A 21,659-nucleotide genomic window follows, 5' to 3' on the forward strand; every position below is an offset into this window, starting at 1 on the left:
ATAGTGGCCTTGACTCAAGGGAAGGTGGTCTTAATGAGGGAATGAGTCTTAGGAAGAAGAGACCATCACTGATGAGAATGAGCACCCCACTGTGTCTGGGTCCTGACTAATCCCCCAACAAATGTATCTACAGAGACCCACTGCTTCCTGGACCCACTTACCTTTTGCATTTGGTTTGTTTTCCTCTATGATATAGATGAAGGAGGTAGTAGGCTTCCCTTTCAGGGAGAAGACTCCTAGTTGGTCCCGAAGGTCAACATGCAGCTGATGGAAGAAAGCAGGATTGGGTGTTAGGCTACTCAAGAGCTTCCAGTCTGGTGTGAGATACTGTGCTGTGTTTGGGGCAATATCAAAAAAGAAGTCATCATGCTTTTTTTAATGCTCACTTAAAAAAATTCTTATTAAAGGAAAGATAGAATAAAAATTAAACCTGGAAAGGGCAAAAGAAAATTTAGTCAGGCCAGACCTTGTTATTCATGTGAAGAAGTTAGAGGTGACTTTCCTAATGACACAGCTAAATAGTGTCAGAATGTTATTGATAGTCCCACCTGATCAAGATGGTGGAATGAGACATTTTAGGGCCATTAGTGAGGAGAACCAGACCTAGGACATACCAGACACAAACTTTAAAAACATGGTCCTAACTATGCTCAAAGAAGTAAAGGAAAACATGGACAAAGAACAAAAGGAAATAGGAAAACAATAGATGAGAACAAAGAGAATATCAATAGGGAGATGAAATTATGAAAAAGAAACAAACAGAGCTGAAGACCATAAGAACAGAAATAAAAAATTCCCTAGAGGATTTCACAACAAATTGGAGTTGGTGAAGAAAGAATCAGTGAACTTGTGGATAAGAAAATTGAAATCATTCAGTATGAAGTTCATAAAGAAGAAAGAATGAGGAAAAGGTCCTTGAGGAACATGTGCAATGCCATCAAGCATACCAATATATGCATAGTGGGTATACATGATGGAGAATGAGATGAAAGAGAGATGAAGAGAGAAAGGAGATGAAAGAGAGAAAGGGGCAGATAGAATATTCAAGAAATAATGGCTGAAAATTTCCTAAATTTACTGAAAAACATGAATATACACATCCAAGCTTCCCAATGAACTCCAAACAGTCTAAACCCAAATAAACCCACATGACCACAATATATAATCCTGAATGAGATCTAGCAAGGGAGGAGAAAAGGCTCAGAGGGGCATTATTGAGAAATACAAAAAATTGGAATATAAATGGAAGCTTTATACCAGTGTTAACTTTCTTGAGCTTTATACCTGTACTTAAGGTGATTACATAAGTGAATATCCTTGTTCTTAGGAAATATACATGGCAGTTTTAAGTGTTCAAGGAGCATGTATGATTTATACAACCTACATTTCAGAAAATGGATATATACATATATATATGTATATATGATGGATAGGTAGATACTGAAAACATGGCAAAATGTTGAAATTGGTTGATCTGAGTATCTGGGAGAGGGTAGGAGTATGCTGGAGTTCTCTGTATGGGGTTTGCATTACTTTTGTAACTGTCCTTAAGTTTGAAACTATTTTAAAATAAAAAGTTAAAAAATGTTATCGACAGAAGCAGTTTTGCAATATACACCAGACTAATGAAATGAAAACAAATAATTTTCCATGAGGAATTGTATGAATGTGAGTTTCTAAAAATCATGTGAAGCCAATATCTCCAGGAACTATGCATTAGTTGCCTGATTGTTTAATGTTGAGCATACTACTGAGATAAAAGGAAAACCAAGGTGAGTATCAGACCTACCTGGAGAAAAGGGGTGGTTCTCCAGCCCTTTGGGAGGAAGATAAGACTAAAGCCATGTATCTGATTTTAGGTATGAGGAAATCAGCAGACAATTTTAAAAGGTAGTAATGCTGTCACCATCATAAACAAAATTGAATAATATTTTAAAAAAATGAGGGTTGAGGAAGAAAAAAGAAATGGTGATATCACATGGGAAGCTTCCAAGATAAAAACATTATTTATTTAGAAAGAACCTTAATAAGAAACTATACAAAGCAATTATTTGAAAAAATACTGATATATAAAAATATTTAAATAAGTGAATGGGAATCCTGTTGTTCCTTATAGAGAGCTGAAATAGAGTAGAAATTCTTTCCTGTGGGAAGCTGCCTCTGGCACTGGTATTGTATCGGCCATTTTGTTACCAAACGCCATCTCAGATACTAACCCAGTTAAGTTTCTATTTCCCCATCCTTGCTGAAGTAAGTTAAGTTTCTGTTTCCCCTTACGCCACTCCCCTGGGCTCCGCCTGGGCACTCCCTAAAGCGCGCAAAAGTTTTTCCGCAGACGTTGCCAAACAACCATCTGCGCATGCGTGTGGCGTGAAAACCGAAAATCTAGTTACCCAATCACTTACTGACACATGCGCTGTTGTCAGTACGTACTACCTCCTTCCTTCCTGGTTATAAATACCCCTGACTGACCCTCAATAAACGAGACTTGATCAGAATCCTGTCTTGTCTCCATTCTTTGTGTCTCTTGTCCCTGTCTTTGCGTCATTTGCTTTGTTCTAGATTCCCCCCCGTGTTGGCCCAGGCTGTGGGCGGTCCGGGTCAAGTGGCGCCCAACATGGGGCACGAACTGAGCAACGACGTAGAGGGCGCCGATTGATGGGCCCAAAAGAAGAAATCCAAGAAGACACCGTGTAGAGTCAGTCCATGGTCAGAGCTTTGTGATTGAACGGAGACACCGCACAGGAGCCTGCTGCGCGGTCAGGATCTCGGTAAGTGATCGGCAAAAAAATGGGACAAGCAATAAGTGAGCATAAAGTGTTTGTAGAAGGTCTACGTGAGGCTTTAAAGGCACGAGGAGTAAAGGTTACAAAAGAGCAAATTCGTTCTACAGAGGGAACATTTACAACTCATAAAGGAGCTAGAGCAGCTAAAAGAATTAGAACACCTTAAATGCAGGAAGGCAGTTAACCACAATCCTTTTATCGACTTCCCGCCCACCTGCACCTGCTTAGAAAGGCCACCCAGGCTTGCATCCCCTGCGGTGGAAAAAAAAAAAAACCCTTTTTTGCATATCCAGTCACCGAGAGGCAAACCGAGAGGCAAAATAATGAGGCAGATAATGAGGCAGATGATGAGGCAGATGATGGGTGAGGGTAATTCGTGTGCATTCCACTTTCCCCTTTAGATCTTTAAAAGAGCTTTTTCAGATGTTGCCGATGCTTTGCCTTATGTTAAACAATTATTATCTGCTTTCCCAGTACCATTACATGCTATTAATACCACCAGATACAAATAATCTGCAAGGGGTGTTGAGTTTCATCCTGAGCCAAAACCTTTTAAACTATTGAAAGATTTAAAACAGGTAAAAATACTAAATAAAGTCAGTGAAATCAGGCTTGTAAGAAAACTCTGTTGTTAAAATGTTAACTAAGATAAGGAAACTATTCTGGCAGCAACTCTGCAAACCCCCTGCTGTCTACATAACAATGTAGCTGTGGGCTAGTGGGGGCCAATATAGTTAAGCCACTGGAAAGAGAAACACGTGGCAACATTTGTGTTTTGTTTTGTTTCCATGCTGATTCTGATTGGGCTTATTTAACCAAAATAATAAAATTAGTACCAAATTTTTATCAAAGTCTAAAAAGAATTTTCAGTTTTAAATCAATAGTTTTCTCCAAAACTTCAAGTCTCAGTATGGTCTTACAGAGTAATAATCCAAAAATGTGTGTTAATGGTCTGTCTAAACTGCAAAATAAAAACTTAACTACATTTATGCTGCTCAAGTTATCCTGACTGATTGCTGATAACTAATAATGTTTCCAAGCACAAGCTTGCATGTTACAGGCAACATGGATTCCAGAAGAAATCTTATTAAGAACTTAAAAACAGCTATACCAAGAAAGTAAGAATTATGAGTTAATTGCAAACTGTATGTTTCTGTTAATGTGTTGTAATTGTTCTGTGTTTGTCTGTTCGTTCAATGTCAGTGTATATTTTGATACCTCTGGATGGTAATATAAATTAATAAAAATTTATAAAAGAGCTCTATTCAAATGGCCAAAAATTAAATAAGCGCTTATATTAATACTTAAATTTATTTTTTTATTTTTTATTTTTCATTGTTAAAATTCTATTTTTATTTCCCTTTTTACATAAAAGACCATGTACCATAATTTTCAACACAGCATGGTTTCAATACATTCCTGTTTATTTATGTGACTATTACTTGAGAATAGATTTCTAGAAGTAGAATTAATGGGTCAAAATGATATACTGTTTAAATGTCTATTCTTGCTGCTAAATAGCCCTCATCCACCATATATGAAGGTTCCTTATTTCCAGACTGGCAACAGCATGTACTATCAGTATTCTTTTTTTTTTTTTTTTTATTTTTTTTAAAATATTTATTTATTATTCTTATTTTTTAATTACATTAAAAAATATATATGAGGTCCCATTCAACCCCACCGCCCCTGCCCCCCACTCCCCCCACAGCAACACTCTCTCCCATCATCGTGATACATCCATTGCACCTGGTAAGTTCATCTCTGAGCATCACTGCACCCCATAGTCAATGGTCCACATCATAGCCCAGACTTTCTCACGTTCCATCCACTTGGCCCTGGGGGGATCTACAGTGTCCCGTAATTGTCCGTGAAGCACTATCCAGGACAACTCCACGTCCCGAAAACGCCTCCACATCTCATCTCTTCCTCCCGTTCCCCACACCCAGCAGCCCCCATGGCTACCGTTCCCACACCCATTTCACATTTCCTCTGTGGACATTGGATTGGTTGTGTCCATTGCACACCTATGTCAAGTGAGGGCTTAGATTCCACATGGGTACTGGATGCACTCTTCCCGCTTCTAATTGTAGACACTCTAGGCTCCATGCTGTGGTGGTTGACCTTCTTCAACTCCATGTTAGCTGAGTGGAGTAAGTCCAATAAGTCAAAGTGTAGGAGCTGAAGTCTGTTGAGGCTCTGGGCCTGGGTGTCATATTATCAGTCCAGAGATTCAAATCCCCTACATATATCTTAAACTCAGCACCAACTACAATTCCAATAAAGTAGCATGCAAGTCTTGTGAAAAGAGATCCCCTCTGAGTCCATTTCCATCACGCAGAAACACCAGCTCCAAAGAAGGGCCATCTGTCATGGCAGTGAACCCCTTCTGCCATGACCATAGAGCCCGTGGGTCTCTTTATCCCTCAAAAGAACCAATACCTGGGGTTGTATCTACCTTATCTGTCTCTTAGACTCTGTTCAGTTGTACATAGGGGTATTCCTTCTGACAACCTCCAGACTCTTTTTTAGAGACTCACAGCCTTATAATCTCATTTCTCCTTTCCATTTCCCCCTTACATTAGGTCAAACCGCTTCCCGAAGTCATGTTATTATATGTAGACAGGTATATCCTGCTGTTCCGCATTGAATCTTTAATTCAAGGTCATTTTCTAGTTGCTTCTTCAGCTGGTATGTGGTAGTGATCCCTCGGTGCCAGGGAGGCTCATCCCCGGGTGTCGTGTCCCACGCTGGGGGGAATGCATCACATCTACACGCTGAGTTTGGCTGTGAGAGTGGCCACATTTGAGTAACATGAAGGCTGTCAGGAGGAAACCCCCAGGCACAATGCTACTCTAGGCCTTGTTCTTATTGCAGGTGCATAGGCTCAAAAGTGTAGCCATTAATATCAAGGGCCCACTGTTGGGCCCTCCTTCCTTCCTGGTTCTTGCCGTTGCACCTGGAGGATTGCCGCTGCTCTCCCAGGGCCCACAACAGTGACCCCCCGGCCAGGAGCCCAGTACCCCCCCAGCTGTTGTTTTTAATTGTTTCCACTATGAGTATATATAGACATTACCATATACCCTGGGCATATGCCCTGTATAACTCCCTGTCAACCATATATATCCTGTCAATAACATCCCATATCAGTATTCCTCCGCGGCCATTGTTGAACCACTCTGTGATCCAAAACTTCCCGTAAAGTGAATCCCAACATAATGTCAGCTTCAGAAGAGTCTTAGATCACCAAAATTCATATATACAATATACAGTATTTCCCCAGATCCACCATAAAACCTTTTCCCTTCCACAGCAATAATCTTTTAACTTATTCATATCATATTTCCTGAAACTGATGTACAGATTCCGAAACTATAGTTTTCAAACAAGGTAACATTTGTGCTTACTATGTGGTCCATACTTTAGGTTGTACAGTTTTCTAAATTTTTTAGTTATCCTATGTTTTGTCTTATGGTTTTCATTATTAGTCTGTCGTCCCCTATATGTTTTTGGTGTAATATTAGCTGTTTTATATTCATCCTCGTGTACTCTCACATAACTCCTCTTTTGCCCCCTTATTTACCTTTGTTCTATCCATTGCACGTCCATTTTCCCCTCCCCTTAGGGCCCACAACGCCTGCCAATCTAATGCCCTGGGAGCCGTCCTTTCTCACGAGAGATACAGTTCTCTCTATTCGACGGCATTAGTCTTCCCCAGGATATGGGTCCACCCCACCCAATGGTAGAACCCACCTTGGCAAAATGAGCCTTCAGCTATTCCCTCCGGAGTCCGTCCCGCATCAGACCATACCCCCTGAGCGTCCTAACCAGGTGACCCTCCTACTTATACTTTGATACGTTTTACTCAACATTTAGTTCTCAACAAACTTCTGGCACTCTCCCATGTTTGTATGTTGCCCCTCCCTCCCACCTATTTCTTGGACCATATTACCCCTCTTCCCATCCCCAGCCCCCCTCAAACCCAGAAAACCCCACCCGAAGGTAACCCCTTGCCCCCATTTTGTCTCTTCTTTGTGCTCATACTTACCCCCAGATCATCACAGATTCCACCCCAATAGACATTAACTCACATCCTTCCTCCACCCCCCGATTTCCAGTAAGCCACTTTTCCAGACTCTAGCTCTCTGAGGCAGTTAACTTATTTCATATCATTGAGGTCATATAGTATTTGTCCTTCAATGCCTGGGTTGCTTCACTTAACATAAGATTCTCAAGGTTCATCCATGTTATCACGTGCGATTGTAGTGTATTGGTTCTTACAGCTGAGTAGTATTCCATTGTGTGTATATACCACATTTTATTGATCCACTCATCTGTTGATGGACTTTTGGATTGATTCCAACTTTTGGCGATGGTGAACAATGCTGCTATGAACATTGGTGTACATATATCGGTTTGTGTCCTTGTTTTCAGATCTGATGGGTATATATCCAGCAGTGGTATTGCTGGGTCATATGGCAAATCTATGGATAATTTTTTGAGAAACTGCCAAACTGTCCTCCAGAATGGTTGGATCCTTCTGCATTCCCACCAGCAATGGATGAGTGTTCCCCTTTCTTCACATCCTCTCCAGCATTTGTATTCTACTGTTTTTTTCATGGCTGCCAATCTTATGGGAGTAAGATGGTATCTCATTGTAGTTTTGATTTGCATTTCCCTGATAGCTAGGGATTTGGAGCATTTTTTCATGTGCTTTTTAGCCATTTGTATTTCTTCTTTGGAGAAGTGTCTGTTTAAATCTTTTTCCCATTTTTTAAATGGGTTGTTTATCTTTTTGTTTTTGAGATATATGAGTTCTTTATATATGCAAGTTATAAGTCTCTTATCAGATATGTGGTTGCCAAATATTTTCTCCCATTGTGTGGGTTCCCTTTTTACTTTCTTGACAAACTCCTTTGAGGTGCAGAAGGCTTTAATTTTGAGGTAGTCCCATTTATCTATTTGTTCTTTTGCTGCTCGTGCTTTTGGTGTGATATTCATGAAGCCATTTCCTATTACAAGGTCCTGTAGATGTTTCCCTACACTGCTTTCTAAGGTCTTTATGGTCTTGGCTCTTATATTTAGGTCTTTGATCCATCTAGAGTTGATCTTTGTATAAGGTGTGAGATGGTAATCCTCTTTCATTCTTCTACATATGGCTATCCAGTTCTCCAGGCACCATTTGTTGAATAGGCCATTCTCTCCCAGTTGAGAGGGTTTGGTGGCTTTATCGAATATTATATGGCTATATACATGAGGTTCTATATCTGAACTTTCAATTCGATTCCATTGGTCTGTGTGTCTCTCCTTATGCCAGTACCATGCTGTTTTCACTACTGTAGCTTTGTAGTATGTTTTGAAGTCAGGAAGTGTGATTCCTCCTATTTCGTTTTTCTTTTTCAATATGTCTTTGGCTATTCGGGGCCTCTTTTTATTCCAAATAAATTTCATAGTTAGTTTTTCTAGTTCCTTAAAGAAGGCTGTGTTGATTTTTATTGGGATTGCATTGAATGTGTAGATCAGTTTTGGTAGGATAGACATCTTAATAATATTCAGTCTTCCTATCCATGAACAGGGAATATTCTTCCATTTATTTAGGTCTTCTTTGATTTCCTTGAACAATCTTGTATAGTTCTCGATGTATAAGTTTTTTACCTCTTTAGTTAAATTTATTCCTAAGTATTTGATTTTTTTATTTACTATTGTGAATGGTATTTGTTTCTTGATTTCCTCCTGATCTTGCTCATTATTGGTGTATAGAAATGCTACTGATTTTTGCGCATTGATCTTATAACCTGCGACTTTGCTAAACTCATGAGTTCTAGGAGCTTTGTTGAAGATCTCTCAGGGTTTTCTATATATAGGATCATGTCATCTGCAAATAATGAAATTTTGACTTCTTCCCTTCCAATTTGAATGCCTTTTATATCTGGTTCTTGTCTCAGTGCTCGAGCCAGTACTTCCAAGACAATGTCAAATAGGAGCGGAGACAATGGGCATCCTTGTCTTGTTCCTGATTTTAGAGGGAAGGATTTCAGGACTTCGCCATTGTAAACAATGTTGGCTTTAGGTTTTTCATATATACTCTTTATCATGTTCAAAAAGTTTCCTTGTATTCCGATCTTTTGGAGTGTTTTTATCAGGAAGGGGTGCTGTATTTTGTCAAATGCCTTTTCTGCATCTATAGATATAATCATGTGGTTTTTTTCTCTCAATCTGTTTATATGGTGTATTACATTGATTGATTTTCTTATGTTGAACCATCCTTGCATACCTGGGATAAATCCCACTTGGTCATGGTGTATAATTCGTTTAATGTGTTGTTGAATACGATTAGCAAGTATTTTGTTAAGTATTTTTGCGTCTAGGTTCATTAGAGAAATTGGTCTGTAATTTTCCTTTCTTGTGGTGTCTTTGTTTGGCTTTGGTACTAGGGTAATGTTGGCATCATAGAAGGAATTAGGCAGTGTTCCTTCTGTTTCGATTTTTTGGAATAGTTTCAACAGGATTGGTGTTAGTTCTTTCTGGAATGTTTTGTAGAATTCACCTGTGAAGCCGTCTGGCCCTGGGCTCTTCTTAGTTGGGAGATTTTTAATGACTGATTCTATCTCTTTGCTTGTGATTGGTTTGTTAAGATCATCAATTTCTTCTTTCGTCAGTATGGGCTGCTTATGTATTTCTAGGAATTTGTCCATTTCCTCTAAATTGTCATTTTTGTTGGAATATAGTTTTTCAAAGTATCCTCTTATGATAGTCTTTATTTCTGTGGGGTCAGTGGTGATATCACCTTTCTCATTTCTTATTTTGTGTATTTGCATCTTTTCTCTTTTTTTCTTTGTTAGTCTCGCTAAAGGTTTGTCAATTTTGTTGATCTTCTCAAAAAACCAGCTCTTGGTCTTGTTTATTTTTTCAAGTGCTTTCTTATTTTCTATTTCATTTAGTTCTGCTCTTATCTTTGTTATTTCCTTCCTTCTTCTTCCTGTTGGGTTACTTTGTTGTTGTTTTTCTAATTCCTTCAAATGTGCAGTTAATTCTTCAATTTCTGCTCTTTCTTCTTTTTTGATATATGAATTTATGGCTATAAATTTCCCTCTCAGTACCGCTTTTGCTGCATCCCATAAATTTTGGTATGTTGTGTTATCATTATCATTTGTTTCAAGGTAGTCATTGATTTCTTTTGAGATTTCCTCTTTGACCCACTGTTTTTCTAAGAGTGTGCTGTTTAATTTCCAAATTGTCATGTGAAGTCTGGGTCTCTGTCCCTTGCAAATTTCCAGCTTGACTCCACTGTGGTCAGAGATATTGTTTTGTATGATTTCGATCTTTCTGAATTCATTAAGCCTTTCTTTGTGGCCTAGCATATGGTCAATCTTGGAGAATGTTCCATGTGCGCTTGAGAAAAATGTATATCCTGCTGTGTTTGGGTGTAATGATCTATATATGTCTATTAGATCCAGCTCTTCTAATATACTGTTCAAATGTTTTGTTTCTTTAGTGCTTCTCTTTTGAGATGTTCTGTCCAGAGTTGATAGTGGTGTATTGAAATCCCCCACTATAATTGTAGATGCATCTATTCTTTCACTTAGTTTTTCCAGCGTTTGCCTCACATATTTAGAGGCGCCCTTGTTAGGAGCATAAATATTTATGATTGTTCGATCTTCTTGACAAATTGTCCCTTTCACTAAAATATAGTATCCTTCTTTGTCTCTCACAATTGTTTCGCATTTAAAGTCTATTTTGTCTGATATTAATATAGCTACTCCTGCCTTTTTTTGGTTGTTGTTTGCTTGTATGATTGTTTTCCAGCCATTCACTTTCAACCTCCATGAGTCTCTGGGTCTAAGATGTGTCTCTTGTAGGCAGCATATAGATGGGTCGTATTTCCTTATCCAGTGTCCCAGTCTGAATCTTTTGATAGGTGAGTTTAATCCGTTGACATTCAGTGTTATTACGTTTAGAGAGTTATTTATGGTAGCCATATTTTGGTTGGATTTGTGTTTGTTATATTTTGTTTGTATTATTTTATTTTCCCCTTCTATTTTTGTCTTTCTTGTTGCTTTTACACTCTCCTCCATCTCTGACTGTCCTGTTTTTTCCTTTCTTCCTGCAGAATTCCCTTAAGAATTTCTTGAAGGGGAGGTTTCTTGTTGATATACTCTTTCAGTTTCTGTTTATCTGTGAATATTTTGAACTCTCCATCATTTTTGAATGCTAGTTTAGCTGGATAGAGTATTCTTGGTTGGAGATTTTTTTCCTTTAGTACCTTGACTATATCATACCACTGCCTTCTTGCCTCCATCGTTTCAGATGAGAAATCAGCACTTAATCTTATGGAGTTTCCCTTGTATGTGATGGTTTTCTTTTCTCTTGCTGCTTTTAGAATTTTTTCTTTGTCTTGAGCATTGGATAATTTGACAAGTATATGTCTTGGGGTGGGCCTGTTGGGGTTTATGACCAGTGGAGTGCGCTGTGCTTCTTGGATATGTACATCTGTCTCTTTCAGTAGATTTGGGAAGTTTTCATTCATTATTTCCTGCAACACTCCTTCTGACCCCTTTCCCTTCTCTTCTCCTTCTGGAATGCCTATAATACGTATGTTTGAGCGTTTTGCGTTATCATTCAGGTCCCTAAGTCCTATCTGGATTTTTTCTACCTTTTTATTGACCACTTCTACTATCTGTTTGATTTCCAATGCACTGTCTTCCACATCACTAATTCTCTGCTCTGCCTCTTCTAGTCTGCTGATATTTGCTGCAAGTGTATTTTTGATTTCTTGAATTGTGGTGTTCATTTCCATCATATCTGTTATTTTTTTGCGCATGTCTGCAATTTCCCCTCCAAGTGTTGTCTTCACGCTGTTAACCTCTTTCATTACTTCATCAAATTTGTCGGTGATAAATGTTCTGAGATCTTTCATTGCTTGTGCGAAGTCCTGCCCCCCTTCCTGATTTTCAGTTTGTTGATTGGATTCAGCCATGTTTTCCTGATTACTGGTTTGGTTTGTAGATTTTTGTTGCTGTCTTGTCAACATTTTTTCTTGACGGGTTTAATCAGTTCCTTAGCTTCTTTGTCTAGTCTTGGAGATTAATTAGCTGTTGTTTTTGCGTAAGTGTTATATCTTCTCTTTGTCACTTTGTTCTTCTTATTCCAATTTCTTATTGCTAGTTAAGCTCACTTTAAAGGAAAGTATTAGTGCTGGGGAAAGTCAATTGTGTAAGGAAGGAAAAAGTGTGAAGTAGTATTGGTGATATATGTTTACAAAGCAACAATATGAGTTCTGGGAGGATGGAGGTTAGATCATGTAAATTGTGTAGAGTTATAGTAGTAGGAAAGTACCTATAATGAGGTAGACGACTGAATATGGGAGGAATGTGGTACGTACTAAGAGGCTATTGTTTTCATGAGAGAGGGAAAGAGAAAAGAAAGGTAATAGTTTCAGGGACGAATACCAGATGGAAAACTAAACAAAGGTATTAGAAATTAAGAGTTAGACACTTTGTGGATCAAAGAAAGGGAGATGGAATATAGGAGAGATAGCAGATGGTGGAGGATATCAAGTTGTAGGGGAAAGGGGATAGTGTAGATAGGCTAAATCTATTCACAGAGAAATGAGGCAGTGGAGGGTGAGGAAACCCAGCAAATGTGAGGTATTTCCTGTAGGACCTATTGTATTGTTAAGGTAAAATAGTATAAGAAGAATATTGGGGACAAGAAAGAGAGGATTGGAAAAACAACAACAACAACAACAACAACAAAAAATAAAAAATAAAAAAAAAATAAAAAAACAAAACAAAACAAAGAACAGAAACCCCGCCGCCAGGCTCGGCTGGGCTCAACTGGGCTCCGGTCCCCCGCCCGCCGCCCGCCGTGGCTCGGCTGGGCTCGGCTGAGCTCGGCTTTCCCGCCCGCCGCCCGGCGCGGCGTGGCTGGGCTTGGCCCCCCCGCCCGCTGCGGCTCAGCCGGGCTCGGCCGGACTCGGCCGGACTCGGCCGGACTCGGCTTCCCCGCCCACCGCCCGCCGCCGCGGCGCAGCGCGGCTCGGCTCTCCTGCCCGCCACCCGCCGGGGCACGGCTAGGCTCGGCTCGGCTGGGCTTGTCTTCTTTGCCCGCTGCCCGCCGCGGCACAGCGCGGCTCGGCTCTCCCGCCCGCCACCCGCCGCGGTGCTAGCTTCCTCGGCTCCGCCTACCCAAGGGGGGAGTCCTCCACACGTAGCTGGGATCTCCGTGTATATTTCACAGATGGATCCTCTCTGTTACCTTCCCTCCAAATCGATGTCCAGACACCTCCGGACCAGGAAAAATCCCGAGACAGCCGGTCCCAAAGAGTCTCCGACGCCTCCCAGCCGATTCCCCCCAGGAGCTAGTAACCGGGAAGTTCACTCAGCCGCCATCTTGCCTCCCCCTCCTGAAAAGTCCCAAATTATATCTTATAGACCAGTCCTTTCCGTTACCTTCCCACCAAATCGATGTCCAGACACTTCCTGCCCTGAAAAAATCCTGAAAAAGCCTGGTCCCGGAGAACCTCCAGCGGTGCCCAGCTGCCTCTTCCCAGGAGAGACGGCAAGGCAAGCTCATTCAGCCACCATCTTGCCGGAAGTCTATTAATACTTAAATTTAAATGTTAATAAGATCTCTACAATAATAAAAATTGTAAGTCTTGATTAACAAAATTAACTATAAGTCTTCATAAAAAGTTGTTCTTGCCTAGATTGAAATAAATACCTTATTTTTCTTCACAGGATAATATGTAGGATGTAAAACTTAAATGAATATTTTGTTAAAAGTTTGTGAAAATGCTAACTAAAATTTAATAAGTTTTTGCAAAAAGGTGTGTTTTGTCCTAAAGTAGGATGGCTAATTTTCATAAACTCTTAAAACTTAATTTGCATGTGGCAAGTTATAGAAAGTATTGTGGTAACTTTCTGTAAAGATAAAATTTGTCTTAAAATAATATAATTATAGTCTATATGGTTATAAATAATTATAAGAAGTTTTATAAAGCATTGTTTAAATTAAAGTGTTTACACAAACCTGAATTAATAATAATAATAATAATAATAAAAGGTAATTTTATAACAGGAAAAATTGGCAACAGCCAGCCTCCCCTGCCAACTTGCTTCTAGGAAACTGTTTCTGATATTGCATGCTACTAAGTATTTAAAGAAAAGTTCATTATTTTAACAAGCTTGTTTAGTGTTAACGGTATTGTGTTATAAAAAGTTTGCTTGATAACTTCGTATGTAGGCTATATGGAATGTGTTTTTATTGTTAAGGAAACAGAAGATGATTTTGTCCTAAGATAAAATAATTGATTATTGGAAAGAGTAGAGTGTGGAACCTAAGTAAATACTAAAAGTGCAAGAGGTTGGTAGAAAAGGAATTTTTATGGGTAAAATTGAATAAGATTTGATGAGTCTATCTATAAAATTTTAAAAGCTTTAGTATCAAGTAGTATGCTAATGAAAAGTTAAAAATTTTTTTCTTTCTCAAGGCCTCTCAAATCAATCTGTTTTGGTAAAAGTTTTTATCTTCAATAATCAGTATACAAAGAAAGTCTGTTTTATCAAAATAGCTCCTTGTGCTTCTTGTGCTCATCATTTCCTCAGTGTTCCAAGAAAGGAAAGTTTTCTCTCTCTTAAAGGAACATAATGTTCAAAACTGCTTTCTCAAAACCAAATCCTGAACAGTAGCCTTTTATTACAAACTAATTATAAGAGATTTGTTCTTTTACCTTAAAAAAAAATTAAAGTAATAATTGAGTTCATTTTATATGTTATAAGTTGAATAAAAGGTGTTTTAAAGTGTTATAAAATTAACAAGTTTTTCTTTCCTTTAACCCTCTGTTAATTAAAGTTGTGTGAGTAAAAAGTTTCTATAAATGCTTAAAAGTGTATAAAGCTACCAATATTTCAGCATAATATTAAAGAGATGTACAATGTGGTTATTCATAGTTTTAATTATAAAAAAAGAGTATATGTCACAGAAACAACCTCTTATCATAGATTAAAGTAACAACACTGTAGTATGCAGCAATCCCAAACACTGCTAGTTTATGGCAAGAAGTTAACGTCCAGCTGTGTTGCTATCACTTTGTTTTAAAACTTGCTAAAACTTTCTTTAGTGTCGTCTTAAACAACTCAAGCTAGCTGTATTCCTCTATCTGTAAAAAACCCAACAATAGACTTTTGCAGTGCTTTTCAAGGCTGTGTGCATAGCCCAATCATCTTGTACAATATTTACTGATAGTAATAAAAAATCAGCATACGTTACTTCTCAAAAAGAACAGGTTTGGCAAACTCCTTATTTGTCTGCTCAATGCACAAAGCTTTCAGCCGTCATTAAAGTTTTACAAATGTTTTAAGAGCCCTTAAACATTGTCTCTGACTCTAAATAAGTAAGTCTTACTGTCAAGCATATTAAAACAGCTCATATCTTTGCTACTGATGAGTTACCTTAACTTTTCACTGACTTGCAACATCTCATCAGGTTAAAACAGCATCCTATTTACATTATTCACATACGCTCTCATACCTCTTTGCCTAGTCCTATGACAGCAAATAATGCTCAAGCTGGTTTATTAGTAGGGTGTTTACAAAGTGCTCATGGTTACCATGCTTTAACTCACACTAATGCTAAAGGCCTACAAAATAAATATCAAAAGTTAACAAAACTACAGGCACAAAAAATTATTCGCACTTGTCCTACTTCTGGACCACTAACAGCGGTGCCTTTTCAGGCTGAAACTAATCCCAGAGGCCTAACTCCTAATCAATTATAGCAGATGGATGTTACTCACATACCATCCTTTAGTAAACTACAATATGTTCATGTTTATATTGACACTTATTTTATGTAGACCACTGCTCAAAGTAAGGAACAGTTGCATCATGTTCGTTCACATCTATAGTCTGCTTTTGCTGTAATGGGATGCCCTCTAAAAATTACTAACACACCTTCTTACATTAGTAAATCCTTTGACTCTTTCTTTTTAGAATATGGTATTCAACATGTTGCTAGTATTCCTTATAATCCTACAGGTCAAGCCATAGTTGAATGCAGCCATCATACCCTAAAAACTATGCTTTTAAAACAAAAAGGGGGAGATAATGGTATTATAACACCAAAAGATTAATTAGCAAAAGCTTTATTTACTTTACATTTTCTTAATGTTTATAATTCATTAACACCTGCAGAATGTCACTTTGGAAAATGTCAAACATCTACAGTAGACACAGGAAATGAAGATCAACCAATATTCTAGAAAGATATTTTAAGCAATGAATGGGAAAAAAAGAGGCAGGATTAAAGTAAGGGGGTGAGGCTATGCTCTTATCATTTCAGAAAATGGAGAACAAATTTAGTTACCTGCGAAAAGGATTAAACCCCAGAATGAAGAGATGGAGTCTTCTACAACTTCTGATGATGGTAATCGTAAGTAATAAGGAAGCTGCCGGTAATTACACTTATTGGGCCTATATACCTAATCCCCCATTACTTAGAGTGTTAACCTAGAAAGATCCATTCTTTCATAGATATCTAAATAAAACCCATATATTCCCTAAACCTATTAATAATCAATTGCCAATTAAACCCTATGAAGAAAGACAAAGAATCAATAACCTCATATTACCATTTGATTATCAACCCTTATGCATTGGTAACCATATTTCCTGTATGTATGTTAAAAATCAGGCCATAATTATCTTCAAAAATAATAATACTCAGTTTATTGTAACTTTGTTTCCCTCTTACAATTTAATCATAACCAAAAATCCTACTTATAATTGTCAGAAAATTAACTATAACCCAAAAATGCTCTATTCTATAAAAATAAGGCCTTGCCTCCTAGTAGCCACTACCCGCAACTAACATACTATGGAGAAGGCAAACAAAAAAATTTTGCTATCCCCATCTGTGTCAAAGAGAGCTGCCTTCCTCCCTATATTAGTAGGAATTAGCCTCACAGCTTCAGTCGCTGCAGCCGCCACAGCAGGTGGCGCCCTCAGTCATGGCCTCATCAGTTTACAATATTTTGAACAACAACAACAAATCAGTATAGAATCCACTGCACTATCCCTTAACTCTCTGCAGCGGCAACTAACCTCCCTTGCCCAAGTAACCTTACAAAACCGCAGAGCCTTAGATTTACTTACAGCCGAAAAAGAGGGTACCTGTTTATTCTTGCAGAAAGAGTGCTGTTACTACGTAAATGAATCTGGCATAGTAGAACAAAATATTAAGAAACTTAAGGATTTATGCAACGGCTACTTACCTTACACCGAACGTAATCCTTTCATCAACTGGTTCACCTCCCCAGTCATGGCCTGGCTTGCGCCTTTAATCAGCCCCCTTATCATAATCATTATGATCTGTGCTTTTGCACCCTATCTTCTTAAGTTCTTACAGAAACGTATGGAAATCATATCAGCTTATGCAGTATACATCGCCCAGCTGCGGCAGTATTGGCCGCTCGAACAACAGGAAGACATCACCTAGAAACAGCATGCTTATACTTCTCTCCAGCCCTGCTGTTCCCCCTCTTGGGACCCCTGTGTGGTTTACTAATACCTCTATCACTAGGACCTATTCTCTTTAACAAGATTATGGCCTTTTTATAGCAACAACTGAATGTCATAAAAATGCAGCCCATCCAGGTCCATTATCATAGACTGGACATGGCCAACTACGACGAGGGGTCTAACCACTACTTGCAAATGGATCCAGCCAGTAGGCCTGATCCCAGACCATGAATATCTCATCAGTATCTTCTGAGGCACTGGACTGGTTAGTCAATGATGGACAACTGGGCAAGGCATTCTCACGATAGCAACCACCTAAGACAGAGACGTGGCCTTTCGCTGCCACGATTCTCAATGATGGGTAAGGTTTAATGTGGTCGTCTTTTTGCCAGCCCTGATCTAAGACAGGCACAGTCCCCCCAGAACGGGCCGTCCAGTCAGTCTTCCTTTTCTGCTAAAAATATTAAAGAAAAGGGGGACCTGTGGGAAACTGCCTCTGGCACTGGTATTGTATCGGCCATTTTGTTACCAAATGCCATCTCAGATACTAACCCAGTTAAGTTTCTATTTCCCCATCCTCACTGAAGTAAGTTAAGTTTTTGTTTCTCCTTACACCACTCCCCTGGGCTCCGACTGGGCGCTCCCTAAAGCGCGCAAAAGTTTTTCCGCAGACGTTGCCAAACAACCATCTGTGCATGCGTGTGGCACGAAAACTGAAAATCTAGTTACCTAATCACTTACCGACACATGCGCTGTCGTCAGTACGTACTACCTCCTTCCTGGTTATAAATACCACTGACCGACCCTCAATAAACGAGACTTGATCAGAATCCTGTCTTGTCTCCATTCTTCATGTCTCTTGTCCCTGTCTTTGCGTCATTTGCTTTGTTCTAGATTCCCCTCCCCATGTTGGCCTAGGCTGTGGGCGGTCCGGGTCATTTCCCAATGGGAAAATTTTAAGGAACATTATAAAACATTTCTAATGTTCATCTGAGATACTAAGTAGGTGAAAATTGTTAAGAAAAAATACAGTGGGGAGTGTGTGGACGGGTATTTACTGAACAAACTGCTAAAATATTTTAGAAAGCCACAGTAATGAAAACAATGCAGAGTCTTGGTAAGTTGGGTAATTTGAACTCAAGACATCAAAAATGCAAGACTAAATATATAAAGAATCTAAAAAGCATCACAGAGTTAAGAAAACAACAAAGAATAACTCAACCAAGCTCTGGGAGAATATGGAAAACCAAATAGATCAGCCTAATATTCTGGGTTATTTTTGACTTGGGACACTTGTCTATATGGAAGAGGCAAAATATAGTCTCTTTGTTCTAAGATGGCAGAAGTCAGAATCTAAGGCCTGTGAAGGGTGGAATTCTTTCCTTTGCTCTAGGCTGGGACCTCCAAGAGTTGCAATGTAAGACTAAAGGTGAACTGGATATACACAGGCTCTCCCAAGAACAATAATTCTGCTTTGAGTCATATGGATAAGCCAGAAACTCTCAAGCCCTAAAACTGCCTTAAGGTGATCCTGAATTTCCAGTGTCCCTAAATAACTTTTCAAATATAATTTCCATCATATGATCAAAAGATAAGCAGGCATGTGAGGAGACAGGAAAATATGGGCAAGAATGGGCAGAAATAGCAGATATCAGAAACACATCCCCATGGGCTTCAGATTGTGGAATTACCAGGCACAGACTGCAAACTAGCTATGATTACTTTAATCAAGAAATAAAAGCCAAGTCTGACAATTCAAGCATGGAACTAGAAATAATAAAATGTGATTAGACAGATTTGAAAAAGAACCTAATAGAAATTCTAGAAATGAAAAATATATTTATTTAAATGAGGAACTCAATGGAAAGGTTTAACAGCTAGATTAGAAACAACTAAAGGGAGCCTTGATGGACTGAAGATAGAGGACAGAAGAAATTATGTAGAATGACTCCCAGAGACAAAATGATATAAAAACAGAGAGATTAAGAGACACAGGGGATATGGTGAAAAGATCTTCCATACATTTTATTGATGTTCCAGAAGGACAGAAGAGAGAGAATGGAATAGAAGCATTATTTGAAGACGTGCCTAGGAATTTTCCAAAAGTGATTTAAGACATTAATCTATAAAATCAAGAAGCCTAGTGAATTCCAAGAAGGATAAATGAAAAGAAATATGCACAGAGATACATCATACTGTAACTTCAGTAAACAAAGTGAAAATCTTAAAATATTTGCTAAAGGAAAAAAAGAGATTACCTTAAAAGAAGCAACATTTAGACTGACATCTCAGCAGTAATCATGGGAATCAGAATATACGGAGAAAATATCCCCCATTTGCTGGAAAAAAAACCCTGCCAACCCAGAATTTTATAGCCAGTAAAAATTATTTTAAAAATAAAGAAGAAATAGAATTAAAAACAACTCGAAACCAAGAGGATTTACCACCAGCAGACCTGCATTAAGGAAATAATAAAGACTATTCTTCATTCTGAAGGAAAAATATCTTGGATGGAAAGTTGGGGATGCAGGGGAAAAGAGTAAGAAAAATGATAAATATGTGAGTAAATCTAAATGAAATGAACCTGTGGGTCTCTGTAGCCCTCAGAAGAACCAATACCGGGGGTTGTATCTACTTTATCTGTCTCTGGGACTCTGCTCAGGTGTGCATAAGGGCAACCCCTCTGATAAACTCCTGGCTCTTTTTGGAGACTCATAGCCATATAAACTCATTTGTCCTTTCCATTTCCCCCTTTTATTCAGGTCAAAAAGCATTTTTAACTCCTGGTATTATATGTAGATTGAGATATTCTGCTGGCCCGAGTTGCCCTTTTATTCAAGGTCATTTTCTAGTTACATCATCAGCTGGTACTTGGTAGTAATCCCTTGGCACCAGAGAGGCTCATCCCCAGGAGTCATGTCCACACTGGGCAGGTTCTATAGTCATGGTAGATGGAGGTCAGTGCTATGTCAGTTGGCCCTACTTTGGAGTTTGTGTTTCTGTGTGATGGAGCTGGACTCAGATGTGATCTTTGTTCACAACAAGCCTCTCCTGTTACTTTTACTGGAACTGTAGTTGGTGCTGGGGTTTAATGTATACTCAGGGGACCTGAATCTCTGGACTGACCAAGTGATAGCCAGGCCCTAAGCCTCAACAGACTTGCAACTCCTACACTCTGGTTTATTGGACTTACCCCACTCAGCTAACAGGGAGGTGAAGAAGATCAAACACCATACTAGGGAGCCAAGAGTGCCTACAACTGAAAGTAGGAGAATTGCATCCAGCATCCATATGGAATCTAAGCCCCCTCTTGATATAGATGTGGAGTGGACACAACCATTCCAAGGTCCACAGGATGGAGGAATAGAGTATGGATTAGAGTGGACTTACTGATATTCTATTCATGAACTATTGTGATTAGTAATCAAAGAAAATGTGGCATTGGTTTGGAGAAAGTGGCCATGGTGGCTGCTTGGGGTAGGGAGCGGGAGGAAGAGATATGATGTGGGGTGTTTTCGGGACTTGGAGTTGTCCTGGGTGGTACTGCAGGGACAGTTACTGGACATTGTATGTCCTCCCATGGCCCACTGGGTGGACTGTGGGAGAGTGTGGGCTATGATGAGAACTGTTGATCATGAGGTGCAGCAGTGCTCAGAGATGTATTCACCAAACGCAATGAATGTCTCATGATGATGGAGGAGGTTGTTGTTATGGGGGGAGGAGTGGGGTGAGGGGGGTGGGGGTATATGGAGACCTCATATTTTTTGAATGTAACATTAAAAAATAAAGACAAAAAAATAAAAATAAAAGCTAAAAAAATTTAATGATAATGATGATGATAGCCTGTGTGGTTTGAAATAAATATATAATCCAAAGCTCTCCACAAGCCATTCCCTTACTCTAACCTTCTATTTTTATGTCCCATTGCTTCTCTTCCTATACTCTATGCTCTCACCAAGCTGGATGGCTTACTGGTCCCTGCCTGTACCTTACACCTTTTATTTTTTTGCTTTTGTGCCTTTGCCTTTGAAGTTCTCTCTCTCCACCTGGGACACACTCACTTCCACGCCCAATACCCTGGACGCCATGGAAGCTGCCCTTGTCCTGGAGAAGTCCCCGAACCAGGCCCTTTTGGATCTGCAAGCCCTGGAATCTTCCAACACAGACCCCCATCTCTGTGACTTCCTGGAGAACCACTTCCTAGATGAGGAGGTGAAACTGATCAAAAAGATAGGCGACAACCTGACCAACCTCTGCAGGCTTGCTGGCCCGCAGGCCGGGCTGGGTGAGTATCTCTTTGAAAGGCTCACCCGCAAGCATGACTAGGAGCCTCTGGAGCTCAGAGGCCGTTGGG

General features: G+C 39.3%; 1 protein-coding gene across 3 annotated transcripts in view; it reads right to left on the bottom strand.

Annotated features, from left to right (window-relative positions):
• HYDIN (HYDIN axonemal central pair apparatus protein) overlaps positions 1-21,659 on the bottom strand; it is a 516,844-nt gene that overhangs the window by 65,896 nt on the left and 429,289 nt on the right. For all 3 annotated transcript variants that reach the window (XM_071209089.1, XM_058279757.2, XM_071209090.1), the window contains one exon: positions 162-264. In XM_071209089.1, coding sequence (XP_071065190.1) covers positions 162-264 — 103 coding nt within the window. The remainder of the gene's footprint in view (positions 1-161; positions 265-21,659) is intronic.

Source organism: Dasypus novemcinctus, chromosome 18 (assembly GCF_030445035.2).
Source record: "Dasypus novemcinctus isolate mDasNov1 chromosome 18, mDasNov1.1.hap2, whole genome shotgun sequence".
Classification (NCBI taxonomy): domain Eukaryota; kingdom Metazoa; phylum Chordata; class Mammalia; order Cingulata; family Dasypodidae; genus Dasypus; species Dasypus novemcinctus.